This window comes from Eptatretus burgeri, chromosome 9 (genome assembly GCF_056783735.1).
Source record: "Eptatretus burgeri isolate ZD-2024b chromosome 9, Ebu_testis_v1, whole genome shotgun sequence".
Classification (NCBI taxonomy): Eukaryota; Metazoa; Chordata; class Myxini; order Myxiniformes; family Myxinidae; genus Eptatretus; species Eptatretus burgeri.
Window position 1 is genome coordinate 11718954 of NC_140969.1, and position 24877 is coordinate 11743830.

The following is a 24877-nucleotide window of genomic DNA, read 5'->3' on the forward strand; positions in this document are numbered from 1 at the left end:
CCAAAACTTCTTGTAAAATTCGGTTGCAAGTCCATCCAAACCAGGTGCTTTCCCAATGGCAAGGCCATGCAGGGCAGTGCCAAGTTCATCCAAGGTGATGGGGCTTTCCAGTTGGGAACGCCCATCTTCACACAACACTGGCAGGCCTACGGAGATCGAGGCGACACTGACAGGATTTATTTGTTCCATTGAATATATTTTCGAAAAGTATTCCTTCACGAAAAGTTTGATTTATGATTGTGTAAAGGTAATGGATGAATCTGCCAATCGCAGCTGAGAAAGTTGTTTACTGGGAAGATGTTTCTCTAAGGAAAAGAAGTACTTGGTTGGTACGTCTGCCTCATTCAGGTGTCGCACCCTCATCCGAACTAAGGCACCACGTGCATTCCTCTCGGTTATTTCCTTTAATAAGGACTGTTTCTCAGTTAAGGTTTTTTGTATGTTACTATTATTTTGTCCGATGACCCGTTGGAGTTGTAAAATCTCTAACTGTAATATTTTCTTAACTTCATGGTCAGCCCTTGTTGAGAAAAACTGATACCGTTGACAGAAACCTTTAATTTGGGTTTTTACTAAATCCCACCATATCAACGGGTTAATGGAACAGCTTAACTTCTGTTCTAGGAGAGCCGTCCAGAAGGATTCAAAGGCCTGAATGAAGTTGAGGTTTTCTAGTAAACTGTTATTGAATTTCCAGTGAGAGCTCCCTGGACGTGGTTTAGAGAGTTCAATAAAGGCTCGAGCTAGGGAATGGTCGGAGAAACCAGAAGGCACGATATCGGATTTATAAACTCCATGTAATAAATGAGAATTTACAGAGATGCGATCAAGCCTCGCAAGTGAGATGTGGTTGTTTAAACAACGACTCCATGTGTAAGACTGATCAGAAGGGTGCTGCACGCACCAAATATCATAGAGATTATATTTCGCAATGATGTTTGCAAAAAGTTTTGCGGTACATGGTTGGGGATCATTTCTGAGAATATAAACTTAGAGACAGGGCCCGTTTCGGTCACATGAAGCATGAACAGTACAGTTAAAATCGCCACCAATAATTATTAGACAAGTCTGAAAATCCAGTGTTTGCAGGAATTTTCTCAGTTCGGCAAAAAAGGAGATCCGCTCGTCATTTTTGCTTGGAGCGTACACATTGAGAATTGTGAACTTGATCTGATTGATGGAGAAGGTCACGGAGGCAAGGTGTCCATCAATAATACTCATAAATTTAAGGCAGGACGGATGGAAATGTTTCCCTAAGACAAACATGATGCCTGCCTTCGACAAGGAGTTGTTACTGAAGAAACATTCCTTGTCCATAAATACTGTAGTTGCGACTGAGCCTGAACAGATTGGACAGCATGGGTCTCTTGTAACAAAGCTATGTCAAGACCGTTGACCTCTACCAGCTGTTTACTTTGGATCTTGCGGAACGGACTCCCACCACCATTAACATTTATCGTTCCAATCTTGAAACTGGCCATGAGGAAAATAATAGTTTCTAAGAATAAGATCAGAAGTGGGATAATTGATTAGAATCCCTTTTCGCCTTGGCGATCAATTTTTTGAAGCGGTGACAGTGTGTCTGGTGGAAACCGAATAAGTCAGGCTTACGAACGATAGCCTGAGCACACTCGAGGAAGGACGGTAGATCTGGAAAGTATTCCGTCAGGTTTATATTGCGTTTCCTGTATGTATTTTGTAAGAAGAGTTTTCTTTGTTCAGGGGGGGGGTAGGACCTTGACTGGTCAGCTTCTCCACAGTTTCCACCTAACTGTTGCTATTTGCTTCCTCCAGGTCAGATTCATCAGAGTCGGTTTTAGTTTCTGAGTCACACAAGCTTGTCCAGTCCTGCATATCGATACACGGATCTGTACTGGTTACCACGTCTATGTGCTCTTCCATTGTGGGAACATCTCCTGGTGAAATAACGGAAATAATCGAGGGAGTTGATGAAACGGAAACACCATCAGCGGATGTAGTGATATCGCTTCCCTCGACCGTCACGGTGTTATCGACCTCCAACGGCGTGGAGGTGTACAGTACTTTGGGGGTCTCTTGTAAAACATCCATTTTAACATTTCCTGTGTTTCCAGCTTCACCACGTGATGAACTGGGAGCAGTAACAGGGTTAACATTTACTTCATTATTTCCTGCTGACGAGGATTCAGGGTTAACATTTGTTTCGCTAGTTCCTGCTGACAAGGATTTAGGGTTAACATTTACCGAAGTGACAGCAGGTTCATCACTAGTGGTCTGTGTATCACCGTCAATGGACTTTCCAATAGGAGAGTTTTTAATGAGTGAAACAGTTTTCTTTACTGCGATAACAGGTAAAGCTGTCTCTGTCAGGGGAACATCTCTGTCCTCACCGGCAAGTACGTTGAACTTGTTGGCTGTAGGTACGGGGTCCATTCCGGGTAAACATTGTCGAGTGACGTCAGTCACAACTGCAGGAACATTACCGACAGATTCCTCGTTTGTAAATGCTACCTTCTTCTGGGTGAAACGACCATCAGGTAAAGTCTTTCGCTTTTTTGATGAAACGATGGTGAAACCATCCCAAACATTTGTTTTGCTGTTTGGACTATCGGACTGGGAGGACTGGATGTTATTACCGGACACGGGATTCGCTTCCTTCACAGTCGAGGAGGAAGAAGAAGAATCCTTGTTGACAAGGTTTGTTTCATCGTTTGATGAGGTCGCCTTTGGGCAAGATCGTTTCAAGTGTCCGAAATTACCACATTCGAAACATTTCAGGGTGTCAGTGGTGACGTATACTTGGTAATCATGATTATCAATTTTGAGTTTAAAAACAATGTTCAAGGTTCTTTCAGCGTTAGAGGGAGGAAGTACCACATAAGCTTGTCTCTGAAAAGACATCACATGCTTCGTCCGATCGTCCTGGCTACGTAAAGGTAACATAGTGATCTGAAAAACCACAGAACCATAACGAGATAGTTCGGAGATCAGCGTCTGATTCTTCAGGAAAGGAGGAGCATTCGAGATAATGACCTTCACAGCCGGTGTGTCAAGAGGGGAGACGAGCACAAAATGTCCGTCGTCTGTTGATAGTCCAGTCGATACAATTTTGTGAACCAGTTCTGTCTCAAACACGAAGATAACCACACGTTTGTTCATTCGCGAGGCTGCACGAACTTTGTCAGTACCGACGATGTTTCCTGTGGCGATAACGAGATCCTCGACGCTGACGTCATCGGGCGGGACGCAGACGACGCCATGTTTTCTTGTTAATGCTTCAAATGCCACATAACGGGAATACGAAGTCATATTTAGGAAGGGGGGGGGGGAGGAGTGATTGCTCTCGTGCAGCAATTAAAATACGAGCCGGGACAGGTTTCCAAAGGAAATAAACACAGCTACAGTGAGGAAAAAAAACGATCAGTTGAAGAGCCGGGATGGGCCGCCAACTAAAAGCTATCCACAAAGAAGCTGTGGGCTCTTTCGCTCTCTATCTCAGGGGAAAAGTATGTGAAGAAAAAACAGGGGGGTGGGGAGGGAAGGGGAGGGAAGGGAAGGGAAGGGGAAGAGATGAACCAAAGGGCAAACCACGAAATAACAAGGACAGATGGGCGGGTGGGGTGGGGTGACGACGGCGTGAGGGAAGGCTGAAGCGCGAGGTCTAACGAAGAGGGGAGGGTGGGAGCACAAATAACGATGCGTAGAAGGAAACAAAGGAAGGGAGGTGAAAAACGATGTGAAAGGGGATAGAAAGGTGAAAAAACAGGGCAGATCACAGCTCACCAAGCCACTCCACTCGATCCACCAACAGCCAGCGGGGGGGGGGGGGCGAGAGAGAGAGAGACAGAGAGAGACAGAGAGAGAGACAGTGAGAGAGACAGAGAGAGAGAGAGAGAGAGAGAGAGAGAGAGAGAGAGAGAGAGAGAGAGAGAGAGAGAGAGACAGAGAGAGAGACAGAGAGAGAGACAGAGAGAGAGACAGAGAGAGAGACAGAGAGAGAGACAGAGAGAGAGACAGAGAGAGAGACAGAGAGAGAGACAGAGAGAGAGACAGAGAGAGAGACAGAGAGAGAGACAGAGAGAGAGACAGAGAGAGAGACAGAGAGAGAGACAGAGAGAGAGACAGAGAGAGAGACAGAGAGAGAGACAGAGAGAGAGACAGAGAGAGACAGAGAGAGACAGAGAGAGACAGAGAGAGACAGAGAGAGACAGAGAGATTACTTGGGTGTGACCTACCCGGTGTTGTTGAGCCTTTAACGTTTTCTTTCATTATTAATTTATTTTGTTTTGCCTAATTTTGACCTTCTTGCCTGATCTGAGCAAAGAGGTGTTAGTTAATTCGCCGTTATGGCGAATAAACTTCCTCAGTATGAGGCGTTTGATTAATTTAACTCGGAAACATGAGCTCATGTGTGTTCCGCCAGAAGGAATCCTCACTGGAGGACGTCATCCTTGCAGTCAGGAATATAATCGGTTTTGAACATGTTCGCGTTGTGTCGCGAATGAATCAGAAAGTTGTTGTGTTCGTGTCTGATGAAAATTTTGTTCACGATGTTGTGAGTGAGGGGTGAACCACCGAGAGTGGTGTTTTTATGTTAGCTTCCCCCATGGATACCCCCTGCAGATAAAATCGTTGTGTTTAATGCTCCACCATTCTTACCGAATGATGTATTGTTGTGGGTCCGGGTGTCGGAGGCGAGCACAACTACTAGGTGGAGCAGTAGAGTCGGCACCACCGAACACCCAGAATCTATATCGTGCTTCTCGGAGAACTCCGGAAGGCACGGGTCCCTTACAGGACCGTGAATCGCCAATAATTCGGCCACGTGGAATAGGGTGGATTGCCTAATTTCAATATACCTAAATACCCACGCAGTCTAACTACCGGAGAACCACACCCTCAGCCGACTCCGTTCGATCCGATTTGCAGGTAATGACTCGGAACCGGCATAACCGAGCGGAGTTACCAGAACCGCGCCGTTCTAAATATACAACTACGGCAACGGCCTTCCAAATTCCCAATACGCACCGTGGCAAGCCAATGAAAGAAACACAGAAACGAGCTGCTACATTCAACAAAAGGGGTATTTATTTATAACAATAATCAGGGAGGGGAACACAGAGCAGGGTTATAACCGAATAAAAGCAATGCAACCAATGTACAATAACGAATGCACTTAATAGTGAGGCAGATAACAGCAATTTTTGAGAGGTATCGTGCAAATGATGATACAAGCATCAAATTTGGCACATTTGTTCTCCAGGGGATTCTAATCAAATCTGCCTGATTGGCCATTTGAAAATCGAAATTTTGAAAATTTGAAAAAAAAAAAAAAAAAAACCCCCAAAAAGTCAAGATCACGAATCAATGTTGGATGCTGGCTGAGATTGGTGAATGTTTCAGAAACATCATCAAAGACATTCTAAGTCTGCCATGCAGTTTTCTTCCCTTTACCGTGGAAGGCAGACACGACGTCACATCCAGTGAACGTATGGAAGTATGGGATCCCTCGAGCTTTCTCAGGCCCTATTGCAGAAACTACCTCATAGACTGGAATCCATCGTGCATTGGCTCCTTGGCCAAAGGCAATCCACATGTTCTCAAGACCTAGTTCCTGTAAGGAACTGGATGGCAGTACAGATATTGCTATGACTAGTACATCAGTGTCATTAGCCTTAATGATAATGGACTTGCTACAATCCGTCGTTGCATCCCTGGCGTGTACAAATACTCGAGTGTCAGCTTCTTCATGACAACATGGAGACACAGCATCCACTGACTTCCTTGTGTTGCTAATGGCATCTTCAGTTCTCCTTTTGTGACAATGACTGTGCTTGTCGTCTGTGCTTCACACATCTTTTCCGCAAGGAAGTGAAACAGCTCAGTCTTGTTGCTGTCATCTCGAAGAAAGCTTCTCCAGTTACTTGGGGTCTTACTAGTTCCTGTCACTCTTCTTCTGATTCCTTGCCCCCTTTTCGACCTTGCCTCGGACTTCAGACTTGACTTCTTGTACACATCAAACACCACATCCACCCTCTCGTACCTGGCACCATAGGATTCCACCTTTGGGATGATGTCTTCTTCAGCATAGTCATCAAATATCTTTGAAGTGCGTGGAGGTAGGGCATTAAGTGCTGAGTCATCAATGATGACTGCATCTCCCCTTGGTTCTCTGTTTGGGATGTTCACTTGCGCTTCATGAATTTCAGCCAGCTGTGACTTAAAATTTTTTGAAGTTTTTTTTTTCAAATTTTTCAAAATTTGGATTTTCAAATGGCCAATTGGGCAGATTTGATCATAAAGCCCTGCAGAACAGAAATGCCAAATTTGATGCTTGTATCATAATTTGCACGATTTTTCTACTATCTACTACACTATAACGATTCTACTTCGAGACAGGGCGCAAGGACACGGACACACACACACACACACACACACACACACACACACACACACACACACACACACACACACACACACACACACACACACACACACACACACACACATACCCCAGGAAGAGATGGGCCTCGTGGGTCTATCTCGGTCAAGCCAGACCGTGGTACCTGTCCGCTTCGTGCAGCCACACCGACTTCGAACCCACGACCCGGAGTCCATGGCCCTCGTCCCTGGCTGCTCGGCCGCCGTACTGTTCGATCACCACCACCACGGTGAGCCACCAAAAAGAACCGTAGACCGTAATTGCCGTGATCCTGCAGAACCCTCGTCGACCACCACTCTGCCGTTGCCACGATCACCCGCTCTCCGTCCTCTCCTCTCTCTTTTCCTTCAGGTGCGAGCGATTTCTTTTCTCGGCCCGCTCGCCTCCGATTGGACGGTCGGTTCTCAGGCGACTCGTGGCGGCCTCCCGATTGGCCGGGCCGTCTCAGGCGATCCGCTCGCCGTTTGTGATTCGTCCGGGGGGGCGTGGTGAGCTTCCTCGCGACCCGTCCCCACTGAGAGGTATTCCTCCTTCCTCGGGCGACGTGCCTCCAGATTGGCAGGTGCGTCGCTCGCGCTTTGCCCATTGGCTGAGGTGTCGTGGGAAAGTCGCCCTCTGTGCGTGATTGGACAAGGGGGTGGAGTCGGAGCTGAGGCGATGAAAATCTCCGCCCACGTACGTGGTCGAACGCACGTGGGCAATGGCGTCGGTGTTGTTGGTGATTTAAAAATCCGATCTATAAAATAACTTCGTAGCGCACGTACATTTAATTCCCATTAGACACAGGGGATGGATTCTAACTATACACATATACTTAACGAAATAACTGAGCAACTTGTGTTGTGTTCAGTGTGAAACCGCCCTCACTGGTTAGTGGACGTCCTGTACGCGGCGGATTCGTGTATCATTGAGTGACTGACTCAAGTACGGGACGCATGCACGGTGTCCATCTATCTTCTCTGTGCTTCCCAGCGTGAAGTCTCTCTCTATCTCAAGGTTAGTTCTTCTGTTTACCTTTATTGCTTCAGCTTTATTTGTTTAAGTTTTGTTGATCAAGTTACATGAGGTGTTTTTTTTTTTGTGTGAATTAAAACCTTGGTGTGAGGTCTCATAAACGAGCAGTATATATATATATTTTTCATTGCCAATAAATTTGACAAAAAAGGGGGTCATTTTTTCCTTAAACCAGGTATCCGAAAAGAAAATATTATATTTACCACGTGAACTACGATAAAAAATATAAGAGCTAGATATTAATAATGGTATATAATAATTTTTATACAGGGGTTCCCTGAGACATGAAAACTATTTCAATGGTTCCACAAGGGTAAAAAGGTTGAGAAACGCTGAGTTAGACTATCGTTGGGCATAAGTTGTGAACGCCGACAACACGCTAAGCATTCGTTGGTATAAGTTATCTATAAGTTATCGAAACGTTCTGTGTACGTTACTAATACGTTATGCATTCGTCCAACACGTTATTATACTTCCAAAACTGAAAAAAAACAACAATAGTTCAGCGTACGCCAGCGTTTTAGATCAATTTTGATACGTTGCCATATGCTGGCTAAATCGTCAAGGTGTGACAGAGCCTTAAGTACTGTGAACGAGCAGACAGTGTTTAACACGTCCCTCTTCAGTGCCCCCTTCGCCGATGCAAATTCAAAATTGTACTCCGGGATCTCCGATTGAATCGGTAGATAAAGCTCTGCAAGAGTGTGAAACCACCATTTCAACTCCTACTGAGTATAAGGAACATCATCGTAATGATGGAAACACACTTGAGCTTTTCAGCAAATCTCCAGAGATTCTGAATATCCCATTAGTGACTTCGGAGGCTGAAATTCTCGACCACTGAGGTACCTTGTCTGATCTGTCAGAACCTGATGAGGATGTTAAGGTTGCCTGAGTTGTCTCAGTCTCCATCCGATTAGCCAATGATAGCTCCTCAACTGGTCCTTCCTTTCCTAAATGAAACTTATAGACAGCGAGATGTAGTTATGAAAGATAAATTTCCTGATCGAGTTAAGTTTCGTTTATTCAAAATGCCAAAGATATTATGAGGAAGGTCAATGAGTTCTCCTTAACAAAGTCACAGTTTCACCGTCTCAGGAATTTCATTACGAGCCGGGGTTGAGATCTCACATCACCCAACCAAACCCCTTGGATGAAGAAAATCACCTTTGGTACCTGAAATATTAATGGTGGAGGTGCAAACCACAACCGCCAAGCTCAAGTGAAAAGTTTATTGAGACGGAAGAACATTGACATGCTATTATTACAAGAAACACACATCACTCAGAATGTGGAGCCTGATTGGTGTCGGCTTTTTAGGGGACAGTGCCTTTTTAGCAACTTGTTCTCTCTCTCTCTCTCTCTCTCTCTCTCTCTCTCTCTCTCTCTCTCTCTCTCTCTCGTTCTCGTTCTCGTTCTCGTTCTCGTTCTCGTTCTCGTTCTCGTTCTCGTTCTCGTTCTCGTTCTCGTTCTCGTTCTCGTTCTCGTTCTCGTTCTCGTTCTCGTTCTCGTTCTCGTTCTCTCTCTCGTTCTCTCTCTCTCTCTCTCTCGTTCTCTCTCTCTCTCGTTCTCTCTCCCTCGTTCTCTCTCCCTCGTTCTCTCTCCCTCGTTCTCTCTCGTTCTCTCTCTCTCTCTCTCTCTCTCTCGTTCTCTCTCTCTCTCTCTCGTTCTCTCTCTCTCTCTCTCGTTCTCTCTCTCTCTCTCTCGTTCTCTCTCTCTCTCTCTCTCGTTCTCTCTCTCTCTCTCTCGTTCTCTCTCTCGTTCTCTCTCTCCCTCTCTCTCCCTCTCTCTCTCACTTTCATACTGAGACCTGGGCTAACTCCTGAGTCATGTCTCTTTCATGAGATTGTTAAAGGCCAGTTTATCTCTCTTGAACTAGTCATTAACAATTTCCATTTAATCTGTATGCCCCTCATGAGAGCACAACCTCATCCCGAATCTTGTAGTGATTTATCACTTTTCTTTTCTCGGGTAAGTTTGTTAGATGTATGGAGGGTACTTTACCCCCAATGAATCCCAGTTTACATGGAGCTGTCTTACCAGAGGGAGGTTTTCCTTTGCCAGATTTGACTGATGGTATATAAGCTCACGGTTTAGGAACACGGTGGTGTCTCCAGATTTCTCTCCATCTATATTCTCAGATCATCACTTGGTAACCATGGGGCTTTTTCTCCCTCAATCAATACATTGCATATTGGAAGTGCATATTGGAAATTTAATACCAACCTTTTAGAAGATGATCTATTTTAAGAAGCTTTCCAAGTTTTCTGGGCTAACCAAATCCTACGAAAACCCTCTTTTTCTTCAGTGAATTTATAGTGGGACAATACAGAATCCCAGATTAGGGTGTTTTGTCAGCAGTTCAGGGCAAACATGACAAATGTTAAAAATATAACAATGGCTTGTTTAGAAGCTGACATTGTACACCTAGAAAGTAAACTGGCTAACAACAATGATCCAGGAAGTTATCAATTATTACTTGAAAAGAATACTCAGTTAAGAGAGTTAATCCAAGAGAAAGCAGCTGGGTTGTTACTCAGACTAAGGGTTAAAAACTTAAAGGTACTGGATACCCCAAGTAAATCTTTAGCTTAGATTCCTCTCGTAAGTCACCCAATACTATCTTTTCTGTTTTTGACCCCAACAGAGTTGTCATTAATCCCAATGATATAAGGTTGTGTGTTAAGAATTTCTTCTCCAATCTATTTACAAAACAAACTGTTTACGATGAAATTATGAACCAATTATCCTCTCACCTCTCCTCTCCAACTGAGCCCTGACGTCGAGACTTGGACTCACCAATTATGCTGGAGGAGTTAACCCAAGCCTTACCTGGAATGGACTCGGGAAGTGCTCTGGGAATTGATGGCCTGCCGGCTTAATTTTACGTGGAATTTTGGGGGCTGTTAGGCCCAGAACTGATGCATGTCTTGTAATCATCTTTCTTGTATGGAGAACTGCCTCAAAGTCTGAGAAGAGCGGTAATGTCCCTCCTCCCAAAGGCTGGTGACTTGCGACACATGAAGAATTGAAGACCTGTCTCTTTGCTTTGCAACGATTATAAAATCCTTTCCAAATCCTCGGCAAATCGACTCAAAAAAGTAATTGGTGATCTGGTCCATCCTGATCAGAGTTATTGTATACTGGGCAAATCTATACATGACAACATATTTTGCATAAGAGACTTAATAGAGGGTAATTGTGCACACAATGACTTTGGTTTATTTTTTCTTGATTTAGAAAAGGCTTTTCTATGGCTTTCTGTATCATGTGTTGAAAGTTTATGGTTTTTGGACTAATTTCAGGACTTGCATTGCCTTATTATATAATAATAACATATCCAGTATGGTTAAGGTAAACAATGAGCTTGTTTCCCCCATACAGGTACAGAGGGGGGTAAGGCAAGGCTGCCCAGTGTCTGGCTTATTATTCACCCTTGTGTTAGGGCCACTTCTAGTGCTATTGAGGAGAAACGTCACCGGAGTAGTTATATCTCCTGATTACCCTTCAGTTGTTTTATCAGCATATGCGGATGATGTCTCGGTGGTTGTAAAGGATGACAATGATATTGCCGTTCTTGTCAAGCGTTTAGACTTGTTTTGTTCTGCTTCGTCTTTAAAGTGTAACTGAGAAAAAAAGCAAAGCTCTATGGATTCCCTGCGTGAAAAGCAATTTACCTGGAATGACACAAGTAGGGAAAGAATACTGGTTCTGGCTCACTTTTCCCCATGTAAATGAATGGGGGATTTTCAGCCATGAAATTTTTCTTTTTTTTCCCCTGAAAAAATAAATCCCCTTTTTAGCCCAAGGTATATTTATTTGTCTCCCCTTTTAACCTGGAGCCTGGTGTTGGCTTAGTTGTTAGGGTGGCGGCTTGGGATCCCAGGGTCCTGAGTTCAAATCCCGTTGGCTGCTGAATTAACACCAGGGGGTTGACTCAGCCTGCCATCCTTCCGAGGTCGGCGAAATGAGTGCCAGTGTACTGGTCCCGGTGTATGCCCCGGTTAGAATAGGTGTACCATATCCCTGTGTGTCGTAAGAGGCGACCAGGGTTGGTGTCAGGAAGGGCATCCGGCCATAAAACATTGCCTCAAGAAAAAGCCAAACCCCTGCACAACAGGGAAAAATGGCTGTAAAAACGGTCATTTTTTTATTTCCCCTTTTAACCTAGGGGCTCTCTATTCAAATAGCCCATACAACAAGATAAAGATTTGTTAAAGGTGATTCTAAAGAAATATCTGAAACGTCTAAGCCTCGGGGCACTCTTTATCAAATAACCAATGCATATTGTTTAGCTCACTCATTGAACCTATAAACATTTGTTCATTCTCAAATTCCTTCAATAGTTTAATTTTCTTTGCACAATAATCCCCATCTAAAATATTGAAAAACAAAACATTTGAATCTTTATATTTTTTAAGATACCCCTTTTGTGCCATTACGAAATGATAAACTTCTCTTAATGATCTCATCTGACCACCTCCTGAGTTGCATATCATTTTGATATTGTAGTAAATTATTTTTCCATTGTTCAATTGATAACCATCAAATTTTTCAGTCCATTCAAACATATTTATTATTTTCTTTACATCCTCTAACTTATTGGTTTTTAAATTGATTCGCATATTTGTTTTATTTACCTTTGTTTTAGATATTTTTTCAATAAGACTTATTTGATATTTTTCACATTCATTATGTTTTCCATTTACATACCAAGACTGAGATTTTCTCCACTCTTTAGTTTGACTAATACTTGGTTCGACCATTTATATATTGTGAAAAACGCGGCGGAGGCCCTTAAAAACCCTAACCCATCTTCCCATCGTTAAAACTTGTGTCCATATGGAACACAATCTATTCTATTCACTCTATCATACAATACCCATATGGAACACAATCTATTTTATACACTCTATCATACAATATCCATATGGAACACAATCTATTCCATTATCTAAAATAAATCTCTTATCATCAAAGGCTCCTAATGCCTTTTTATTTACTTCTTCACTATATATCTTATGTTTATAACTTCTTATTGTATTCATTTTCCTATATTCTTCTTTCTTATTCATCAAACAATTATAATAATTTCTAAAAGTTATTGATTTCTTTATTACATATTTCTTTATTCCCTTTAACCTTTTATCAATCTGATCACCATACTTATAAGCATATGCCTTTGCTCTCAATCCAATAAACTCACTCATTACTTTTCCACCCAACTCATCCTTAAACTTGCCAATAACCTTTTCATTCTTTTTTGAAAATAACTCACTCTTCTTACTAAAATTACTTGTATCATATACTCCAATGTTTTTCTTCATATCTTTATAAACATCATCAGTTTTTATATCTAGAATAAAACTATCAGTGTCCATATACAACAATGAAACATTTTCACCATACTCTTTCTTTAAATCATTATACAAATAATCATACATCAATATCTTTGATAAATCAAGAACTGCTGTTCCAATATAAATTGGTTTATCCATGACAATACTTTCCTTTTTCATATGAATAGCAGAAAAGTTCTCTGAAAAAACCTCTTCTCTCTCAAAACTTGGTTTATTTATCAATCTAGAAGCTTCTTTCCAAGATGTTGCAAATCTAATGTTTTGCCTGTTTCTAACATTCTCCATTGTCTTTCCAAAGACAGCATTATTCATCAATTTATAGAATTCCCCTTCAAATTTTACTTTTGTATTTGTTCTCATATCTGTATTGAATTTAATATACTTTTTCATCCAAGGACTTTGTTTAAATTTTAAAACTCTATGAATTTTAGCTACTCTCAACCCAGCAGATAAATATTGTCTCAAGTTCCTTTGATGCAAAACATATCCCTCTTTATCATAGAATGTTGTTAATAACTTTTCTGTTGATTTGCCTTTAATATTAAAACTTTTATGATAATCACTGAACCATTCTTTCTTTGGGGTTTCTTTCTCACATGCAAAAGGAAGGTCTTTATGCTTATTATGAAGATCACTCGGGTACTTCAAATCAACTTCAAAATAATAACCTTCTTCTTTGTCATTCAATTTCTCTTGAGAAGAAATAACAATATTCATCAAAGCCTTTTCATAATCCTTTTCTTCCACCCACTCTAATTTACCATAAGGCAGAGATTGAGACATTGCCCATCCATACAAATTATTAGCATCAAAGTACATCAAATAATTACTATCTTTTTCACTCTCATAATTTGGAAGATATTTATTATTTGCTTTAGCATATCTTTTTGAACATACTTGTGATATTCCACCTCTCTTAGACTTCTCAATCATCAAAAGCATATCTACATCACTGACTAAATCTATATCTTGTTTTGTCATTTTCAACATTGCACTCCAAGCTAAACCAGGAGCTGTGAAATAGTGGGCAGGATCTAATCCATAACAATTTTTATTATGGCAGAGTGATCTAAAAGCTTCAAACACATCAGCTAACAATAAAACATCTGTTTTTAGATACAAATCATGATATTCTCCAAGGTTCTTTATCTTAAATATTTTCCAAATTTCTTGTGCGTGTTTATATTCCTTATCACTTATCTCTTCTTCATAAAGGTTATTATAGAAACTTTCTTTTGAAGGAAGTTGTGTTTCTTTAAATCTCATAAATGAATCCATATAACCATAAGGATAAATTCCCTTACTTGTAAGAATTTTCTCTTTACTTTGAATTTCATTCCTTGTTTCAATTTCCTCTCTAGTTAGAATTCCCTCTTTAATCAGAATTTCATCTATAATCAGAATTTCCTCTTTAGTTAGAATTTCATTCTTTGTTCGAATTTTCTGTATAATTAGAATTTCATCTTCAGTAAGAATTTCTTCATTCATTTCCTCATTAATTAGAATTTCCTCTTTACTTTGAATTCTCTCTTTAATCTGAATTTCCTCTTTAGTTAGAATTTCCTCTTTTGGAAAGAATGAATTAAGATTTGGAAAAGAGCCCGTGGAGCTTAGATTTGATGCGAGGTTGGCTAGTGGTGTTCCCATAAACTTGTAAGAATCAAGAAACCGAATACGAGTTATAGGTTTTGTGAATATCATTTTTGTAAATGAAATATACTTTTGACTTGTGTTTGTTATGGCAGAAACATTCCCTGGTGTTTTTGAAAGTTCATTTATAAATAGATGTGTATCATAGTTGGCGCTGTTGTGAAGAAAGACTGGAATAAAAGAAGGTAATTTATAATTAAGATTACAACAGGAATGAGCGGGGCCTCTATATTTACCAGTAAGATGGCAATGATCCCTAACTTTAGACTCCTCAATTTCCTCCTCACAAATATGACAGATATTGTTCTTTCTAAATTCTAATTTTTCTTCTATGGTTAATTTCATCGGTTCATTTGTTTCTTTCATTAATTTACTTAGTCTTATACAATCCTTTTCTAATCGTTTTACAAACTCTTGTGAAGCATTTTTTCCACTATACTGTTCAAGTTTATTATACTTTTCTCCAACAGATGATTTGATATAATAACAGAAACCACAAGGAATATGTTTTTGATATTTATTTGTATATGGTTCTTTTGGATTAGGAGAAGCAGTATTTATCTTTTTAAGGATACATTCAAAATCAGCGTATATCACAAATGGGTGCATGATAGATTTATTATAATCTTCAAAAGAAATCTTTTCACCAGGTTTAGGCATTGTAATTACAGCTGATTTATGATTACTACAATATTTTGAATGTTGTTCTAATCGTTCTTTTGTATGAAATGAATTAAGACATCGCTTACAAGGATATATTTTGTTTGCTGTTCTGAATACCTGAGAAGAGATTAATCTTGATAAATTATTGATGTATGTGTAATGTGAATTATTTCCAACACTAAAATATAAAAGATCAATGTGTGTTTCTTCATTTTTAAAGTTGTTTGAAATTTTTAATATTTGAACTTTGTTTGTATCCGTTAATCCATATACATTAATAGAAAGATTATTCTTTTTCTCAAATTTAGGAATATCTGTTAGTGGCATTGGGAAATTAAAATCTTTAATGTCCAAGGTATTCTCATATTTCATATATTGTTTTACTCTTTCTGAATTACATTTTGGTGGATGTAAGTGAGCAAGAACAGACCAGAGAAAACATTTATTATCATTATTCTTAATATTAACAACTGCCTTCTTTCGTTTTATTTCTTTTGGTAATTCAATATAAGAAGAAGCTTTAAGAGGGTTTGATTTTAGAATGTGGACATCTAAAAAGATGATTTTTTAATATTGAATCCACTTCCTACCACTGTATTATCAACATCCTCCTCTTGTCTTGATAGTTCTTCATAAACCCCACTATTCAAAAAATCTTGAAATGATGTTATAAAATGAAGATCTGTCCTCATATAAGGAGTTTGTTCTTCATCTTGTCTTTTCATATTCATTTTCACTCCCATATAAAACTTTAAAGTTTTCATTTCTTTTAATGTTTTTTTAATAAATTTTTCAACATCAGGTTTCACTATTTCAATTGATTCAACTATTGATGATGGACCGGGTTCTCCAAATTGAAAAATCCTTATTTTTATATGCCCTTTAAATGCCCCATCAGTGTTTTCAATATAATAGTCTCCCTTTACTTTAAACTCATTTTTCTTGTGTTTTTGTGATTGAAGATGCCTATTATAACTACTCTTCAAAACATCCTTTGAGCAGGTATCACAATGTTTTCTTTCCAACTCAAGAGGGGATATTTTGTGAAATAGATTAAATGTGTGTTTGTTGGTTCGGAGGTGTTTTCTATAATGTTTATATTCGTGATTACAAACATCGCAGTATGTTGTATTCACCATATTTATATAATAAAACTTTGCTTAAACTAAAAAGTTCTTGATGAAAATTTCGTTTATTTTACAGGTGAATCTGTGCTTAAACTAAAATTTTCTTGGTGAAAATTTCGTTTATTTTACAGGTGAATCTGTGCTTAAACTAAAATTTTCTTGATGAAAATTTTGTTTATTTTACAGGTGAATCTGTGCTTAAACTAAAATTTTCTTGATGAAAATTTCGTTTATTTTACAGGTGAATCTGTGCTTAAAACCATTTTATCCTCCAACTTTTTCACTTAATAAATACAATGTTTCAAGACACAAAAGACAAGTTTCAATCAATCTCTTCATTTGTTAAAGATGCTGAGAAATATGTCAAGGATGTAAAATTGAACAAAGATAAATATAACAACTATTGGATAAAAACAATTATGGTGGATATGATGAGTTCTTCAATTTACTTCAGTGGAAGGGCTTTTAGTATACCTGGAAGAACATCAATTAAGGTATCTCTAACAAAAGTTTCTCCTCTCCTTCTGGCAATATATTCAAAACTAGAAAAAGCAATGAAACAAGAAAAGGTATCAAAAAATAAAAACCTTATGGATGAAGCTTTAGAAAGAAAAGATAAGACCATCTGTAATATGCAAGGAGAAATTTGTATTTTTTTCAACAACCCTAAAGATATAAATCCTGATGAAATAAAGGATGTTAATATATCAGGTGAAATGACATTTCGTTCAATTGTAGTTAAGGATCATTTTAAAATTACCTTTAATATAAAAAATGTAGCAGTTGAATCTGTTAATGAAAAAATGTATATCGATATCGATGGTAATGTTTTTTCTACTAATTAAATGAGCCAATATTCAACTGAAGATTTTGAAGATTATGAGAGTGATTATGATACCGAGAGTTTGCATTCAAACGATAGTTATGACACCGAGAGTTTGTGTTCAAATGATAGTTATGAAAGTATAGATGATTCTGAAAGTATCGAAGATGATATCGAAGATGAATTTCAGTTTAAGTAAAGTTTTACTTTATAAATATGAATAGTTTACTCGATTTTGAGCCTCTTGAATTCCATGATTCTCCATATGACAAATTTGAGAATTGTCCTGCGTGTGAAAGACGGGATTAAACACAGAGTCAAAAGCCTATAAACAATGTATATTCTGTGATTACCTTCTAATTAATGATAATCCAAAATATAAAAAGGAAAATAATTCTTTTAGATTTACACCAAAAATGAATTACTTTACAAGATTGATTGGAGAAATGAATGTAAAGTACGAGGGTGAGAACACACCTTTCCTTACAAGGGAAGAAACTGAACGTATTAGAGAAATGTTCAAAGGATTGTTGTTATATATTATTCATGGATGTGATTTTCAGGGAAATATCAACACAAGATATTGCATAAATAAAATAATGGATTATCTTGAAATTAAACCTGAACTTAGGATAAAATATAGAATTTCGAAAAAAGCCAATAATAAATTAAATAACCTGTTTTCCAAATATATAAATGAATGATTTTTTACCCATTTGGGAAAATAAGATAAAATTTGACAACCATAAAAATCTCCCAAATTCATTAAGATGCCTCATAGTTGGTTCAAGTGGATGTGGAAAAACCTGCTTACTTTTAAAGATGCTCCTCACTCCCAACTTTTTAGATTATGATAATTTAATAATTTTCACAAAGTCGAGTTTTCAACCAGAGTATCAACTACTCTCACAAGGTTTTAATGCTGGTCTTCAAAAAGAAGATATAATCGGTTTATTTAAACTTCAAAAAAACCTAAATGATTTTAACATTGAAGATATAATACAACTATTTTGTGATACACAGAGATGTAAAAAGAAATCAAAACCGATAACTTGTATTCTGAGTGATAATACGGATGATATACCGTCTCCCCAAGATTTGGATAAATCCAAAAAGAACCTCGTTATCTTTGATGATTGTGTTAATGAGAGAAACCAAACGGTAATGGACAGCTACTACACAAGAGGGAGACATTCTTCTTGTAATTGTATTTATCTTAGTCAATCGTACTTTCAGCTTCCTCGTCGTTCCATCAGAAACAATGCTAATACTTTTATTTTATTCAAGTTAAATTCAATAGATATAAACAATTTTTGGAGAGACAATTGTTCTACATTATGTAGTAAAAAGGAATTTGGGGATTACATGAAACACACGACTGAAAAATATAAATATATTGTTGTGAAACAAGATGAGATATTAAATGATATTTTTCAATAAATAAATGGATGCAAAAGAAAGAGCAAGAAGATTTAGGGAACATCAAGAGTTGGTTTCAAAAGTTGTAAAACAGCAGGAAGACATAAAGAAGAAACGCAGACAGAAACTAACGGGCGAAGAAGCATTTGAAAGAAAACAAGAGAAATTTTTTAAACCACTTTTAAAAACTTCCCAAGGAAAAATGAAAGATGTTTCCACAGTTCCCACGGTAGAATATACTCCTAAAAAACTTCAAATGTTAAAAGATTTCAGTCAAATGACGGAGGAAGAATTAGTGCATTTAGGAGAATTAGAATATGATGATGAAGGTTTATTTCAACAACTGGAAGAGATTAATCGACCCCCTGATTATATTGTGAATGCTCTTCAAAACAATGAATATTCAGCGGATTCAAAAACCAAAGCAGGACTCATTCCAACAGAACAATCAGCAATATTTCATCTTGTTCAAGAAAAGGTATTGATATTTAATGATGAATTAAGGTTCTTGGGTTCTGCTCAACCCCCTGTTAAACTAACTCCGAGATTAATGTTTCTTCTCACAAAAGATGGAAGACAAGGTTCAACTGTGAGGGATGAATCAAAGTATATTGATAAACCATTGGATATGGAAAATAATGATGATAGAGTATATATTGATCTGCTGAACACTCTAAATTATAAGGTTATTCTTTCTGGTAAAAGTAGGAAGAATGAGAAGGAGAAACACATTATTCAGGCTTTAAGTATCCTTGGTTCAGGTGTTAGTTTTCTTCCAAATGACCCATCGCAATTAGTTAATAGACTGTTATTGTTGTTAGGCAGTAAGAAGGCTGGAAATAACAATTGTTTTAATGAAGCATCAGCCATTTTAGACCAGTTGATGAACATGAAAATAATTAATAAATATCAATATAAAGACATTTTATCTCATATTAAATAAGATGAGAAGCACAATCCTTAGTTTCAATTTCACAACAAGCGACCACACATCTTCATTCCCATACCCACTACAACTTGACACAACAAAAGAATATGAGGCATCTTTATTGTCCATGGAAACTTATAATACCTTATTTAATATAACCGAGAAAAATGACAAGTTTAGTTATAATCCAGGAAGTGGATACAAAACGATAACAGTCTCACCCGGAGCATATGAGATTTCTCAAATATCTTCCGAAATTGCTCGTCTTATGAAAGAACAGGGTGATGAACCAAAAAATATTGTTATAAACATTCAAAAACATACTTCAAAATCAACGATTAAAGTTTAAAATAACTACAAGGTTGATTTCACAATTGATAATTCATTTAGAGAGTTATTGGGTTTCTCCTCAAAAAGATTGAAACTAATGGGACGTTTTACAGTGATAATGTCATTCAAATATCCTCAGGAATAAATTCGGTGTTAATTCACTGTGATTTGATTGATGGTGCTTATAATGATGGGAAAAAAACAAATACAATATTTTCATTCAGCGCATACTCAACCCCAATTGGTTATAAATTCAATATGGAACCCAAAAATTTGGTTTATCTACCTGTGTCAGGAAAAACCATACACAGAGTAAATTTTAGGATAACCGACCAAGATAATCGTGTGATTTCTTTTAATGGAGAAGTTATATCCATCAGAATTCACCTACGTGAAGTTTTCCAATAAATAAATACGATGGTTATTTTGAGGAAACACGAGTTGGGAAAATATAAAATAATTACAGGGGATGGGATGTTCCTTTCCCCATACTACAAGGGTGAAGGTATGTATCTTGGTAGAGGATACTATAAACCTAAGAGACAAAGGGGTGTTGGACATCAATTTAGAGGAGATGGGATAATTGATACTCTCATGGGTATTGGTTCAACTATTCTTGAACATAAAGATCTAATTGGTTCAACTGCTTCTGCTGTGGGAAATGTAGCAGGTGCCGTAAAGAGTATAAAAGATGCTCAGAAGGAATCTCATAAATTACAAGCAATAAAAGAAATTAAGAAAGGCAAAACTCAGTTGTCCCCCCAAGAACGACAGAAAATAATTCAAATACTTGGATCAGGGTTTCAAAAGTTTTAACATCTTTTTTTCCTAAATAAATACAAGTATGGAAGCAATTGATAGTATCTATGATTTGGATGATACTATTATTATCTCAAACTCCACTAAAAAGAAGATTACTTCAAGGTAAATGCAATAACTGGAACAGACTGGAATACGAATGGTACAAAAAGTTTTGAAATAAATAATCAACAAACCTATTTGAATCTCTCCGAAAGTTTCTTGTTGTGTAAATTTAAATTCACTAAGGCTGGGAATAACACAAACGCTACACTTGTAAATGATTTCTTCTGGAAAATGTTTGATAGTGTGCGTTTGTATATTGGAACACAAGAAGTTGAAGCGGTTGATTATGTCTCTGCTGTATCTGAAATGATAAAATTTACACTCTATACATTCAGTGATAGAATGGGAAAGGGGTCTGTCGAAGGTTTTATTCCTGATATGTCAACGGGAACAAACACAGACCCTGGGTATACTCAAAGGAAAGGAATGTATAATGATGATACAAAAGCAGAAAATAGTTTTACTGTGGCAGTTCCTCTTAAAGGTATATTTGGATTTTGTGATCATGATAAAGTTCTGTATGGCCTTAAAATTAGATTTCAACTACAAAGGAATGATAATGAAAATCGATTGCTTTTTGGTGTTGGTAGTGCTTTTGGTGATCAGAATAAATTTGTAATTGAGGAAATGAGTTGGTATATCAGTGAATATACTCCTAATCTTAAAACAGAAGAGATGTTGAATCGAAGACTTAACTCAAAGAAACCACTCAGTGTATCATACCTCAAAAGAAGATGTCAACACGTTAAACTCAATCAAACAACTTACACGTGGAATTTGGGTGTTCTGGAAGGAAAGCCACGATATCTGTGGATCATTTTTAAAAAGCCAGATGGTGATACTGCGACTGATAAGAATAATGCATTGAGTGATAATGCTAAGGTGAAACAACTTCGCGTTTCTCTAGATGGAACATTTTACCCACGAGATAGATTGGAAATTAATTGGGAAAAAAATGATTTTGCTGAAGCATACAAGTCTTACCAAAAGGTGTGTGAAAGTAATGGAAATAAAGAACCTATTTTGGATATGACAGCATTTAAAAGTTTGTATACAATCTATGCGTTTGACCTGAGCGCTCAAAAGGAAACTATAAAGTCTAATCGAGTGGATACTTCCCTATACATTGAAAGAGGAGAGAGTGAAGAAGTTGATACATATTGTTTGCTTTTGGAAGAAACAGAATTGCAGATTAATACAGATAATGGTGTGATGATTAGTCTCACATAATTTTTTGTTAAATAAATGAGTGGCAAAGTACCAACTGGGGTATATGTTAATCAAATCAATCTTCATAAACTATCATCTTGTGTTCAAAATCAAAAGCCTTGTACGATTAACGTTAATACAATTCAGAGAAAAGGAGCAGTAAGAATTGATGTTTTTCTCACAAGAGAACAGGTTAAAATCTTGAATGACACTGGCTCACTTAAAATTAAAATGACAAAACCAATGTTGAAAAAATATTCAATAAGAGAGACGAGTGGAGGATTTCTCCCATTTCTAATTCCTTTATTTGCTGGTTTAAGTGCGGTTGGAGCATTGACGGGTGGTATTTCAACAGCGGTGAAAACTGCCAACGAAAGGAAGGCTCAACTCCAGGCTCAAAAAGAATTGGAAAGACATAACAAAGAGTTGGAGAAACAAATTAGTGGAAGTGGTGTAATTGTCGATTTTGCTGAAAAACTTGAAGGTCTGCCTGATAAAGCGAGATTGCTAGTTGGAGATATGCTTTCTTCTATAGCACAAGCAGGTGTAAAATTAACGAAAAGAGGTAATGGATTATATCTTTCTAATAAATAAATGAGCATTGATGAGTGGTTGAAAAAATTTGGAAAGAATACAACATCAAATTTACAACTTGTCAAATATTGTAAGAAATTAAAAATTCATAATGTGGTTATTTGTATGAGAGATGAATTAACAAATGTGCCGAAACATACAAAGAATATTATTATGAACTTAGAAGATAATAATGGGAACGGTTCTCATTGGGTTTGTATTTTTAATAGTCAAGACAAATATTATTTTGATAGTTTTGGTCTTCCACCACCTGTTGAAGTCATAAAATTCTTACAGAATGGTGTTTATCAAACATTTCAAGTCCAAGAATTAAATTCCAAGTGTTGTGGCCAATTATGCCTATATGTGTTATTTCAACTCAACAAAAATAAAAAAATTTATGATATTATTTTTAATCTAATATAAATGACTTATGTTGGTAAAGATGGTTCTATCTTTGGTTTATCTCAAGAACTGGATATTGATTTATCAAATTATTACACAAAGGCACAGGCTGAACGACATAAATATAATATAACCAAAAATATTAACATGAAAAATGCTTATAAATTAAAAAATTATCCAAGCCCGACTGACGCGAATGACTTGGTGAGATTAAGCGATTTATCACAATATATATCCTTAAATAAAACGGCTGTGTATTCCAAAGATACAGAAGTGTTGATATTATCTCCAGGTCATACAGAATTCACAGTTCGAATTAAAATATTTTTTTATAAAGAAGGGCGTATCGTTTGTATGAGAATAGAACAATGGGGGTATGATATGAATGATTTAGGGTATAATTGGTCATTTAAAATTAACCTCGAAGACCTGGAACAATTAAATCAGTCTCGTAAGGAAGAATATTATCCACTTGGTATCGAGAATGAGTTTTGTGGGGCCACGATTAGTAAACAACAAATAAAAGAATTTAATAAGGGTAAATATAATAATGGTTTTGCCCTTGTTTATCTCCTGAAAACAGAAAAAACAGGATTATATATAATAAGTAAGGAAATACAAAATGATTTTACTATGGGAAGATGGGGAGGTGTTTCGTGCCATAATATTATTCTAACATATATTTCTAATACATAAATGACAGCAAGAAGGCTTCAAGAAAATTATCATTTCTGTGTCCAAGCATACCTTCAAGAAAAGGGTATTCGGTATTTTAATAAATATGTTCTACAACATAAGAATGAGGTATTTTCAATAAAAGATTGGCATTATGCTGATGTTGATAAACCGACAACTTTAGATTTAATTAGAATGTTAAATAATGAAAAAATTATAAAGTTAAGAAAAGGTAAGGCTCTTTTAGAAATTCAAAAGAAATTTTATTGGTTTCCTGTTGTAAAAAAAATTATTTTGGATACAGGAATAACAAGAAATCCTGATGAATATATGTATAATATTCTATGGGGTGTAAGCGATTCAAGGATAGTAAGGGATGAGGAAGGAGTTGAAGAAGAGAGGGAAGAGGAGGAAAAGGAGAAGAGGGAGAAGAAAGAGAAGGAGGAAAAAGAGAAGAGAGAGAAGGAGGAGAGGGAGGAAAGAGAGAAGAGAGAGAGGGAGGAGAGAGAGAAGAGAGAGAGGGAGGAGAGGGAGAAGAAAGAGAAGGAGAGGGAGGAGAGGGAGAAGAAAGAGAAGGAGGAAAAAGAGAAGAGAGAGAAGGAGGAGAGGGAGGAAAGAGCGAGACAAAATAAATATCAAAATATGGAAACCAGTGAGATTAAAAAAAGATTAAGGGTATTACAGAAAATAACTCAACCCACCGAGGAGGAAAACAAAGAATTGGTAAGTCTATTTGCAATACTTTCGACAAGACTATTGACATCGACAAGATATGGATTTTAATTCAAGTTTTTCATTTTTTTTTTCTTAAATAAATGGGGGAGAGAGTGAAGGCATTTCTAAGGATTCTTTATGTTTTAAAAATCAAGATTCAAATGTGCATGTTGGAAACTAAAAAGGTTTTTGCACTCTGCAGGAATTTTTCTCATAAATAAATGAGTTATTGTCTCAAATGTAAAAAGAAAACTAATACTAAAAATATTTCATATATTAAAAGTAAAAATAACAGGGTTATACAAAAAGGTATATGTTCGGTGTGTGGTTCAAAAAAATCAATTTATCTCCCAACACAAACTAGGAGGAGATATCCAAAAGTTTTTATCAGGAAGTAAATTTACAACTACTGGAATACCAGGGAATTACATCTTCCAGGGTATTCTTTCTGTGGCCCAGGCACAAACTTGGATAAAAGATTAGATGAGGCAGATAATCCTAAATCCTGGAGTAAGCCTATCAATAGAGTTGATGAAGTGTGCATGAGACACGATATTGATTATGGGAATACCACAACGTTGCAAGAAAAGCATGAAGCCGATAGAGAAATGTTGTATAATTTGTCTCTGATACAAAATCCAACCTTGAGAGAAAAAGTTGATCGGTTCATTGTGAAGAAGATGATCAGTGCTAAATTGAAAC

The 24877-nt window shown here is 37.3% G+C and overlaps 1 protein-coding gene and 1 long non-coding RNA gene across 13 annotated transcripts in view; one reads left to right on the plus strand and one right to left on the minus strand.

Moving 5' to 3' along the window:
- The window catches only part of LOC147019533 (ADP-ribosylation factor-like protein 8B), a 121931-nt gene that overhangs the window by 73739 nt on the left and 23315 nt on the right, over positions 1-24877 (minus strand). For 7 of the 11 annotated variants that reach the window (XM_085894087.1, XM_085894085.1, XM_085894091.1 and 4 more), the window contains exon 1: positions 6492-7296. The exons of 1 other annotated variant lie outside the window; for it this stretch is intronic. In XM_085894087.1, coding sequence (XP_085750213.1) covers positions 6492-7007 — 516 coding nt within the window. In that variant the 5' untranslated portion in view covers positions 7008-7296. Of the gene's footprint in view, positions 1-6491; positions 7297-24877 lie in introns of those variants that run through there. 3 more of the 11 variants (XM_085894086.1, XM_085894096.1, XM_085894089.1) reach the window with 1 other exon arrangement.
- The window catches only part of LOC147019535 (uncharacterized), a 29728-nt gene continuing 11847 nt past the window's right edge, over positions 6997-24877 (plus strand). Inside the window, exon 1 of one of the 2 annotated variants that reach the window (XR_015061453.1) lies at positions 6997-7096. This is a non-coding gene — a long non-coding RNA (uncharacterized LOC147019535). Of the gene's footprint in view, positions 7097-7313; positions 7418-24877 lie in introns of those variants that run through there. The other variant, XR_015061452.1, reaches the window with a different exon arrangement.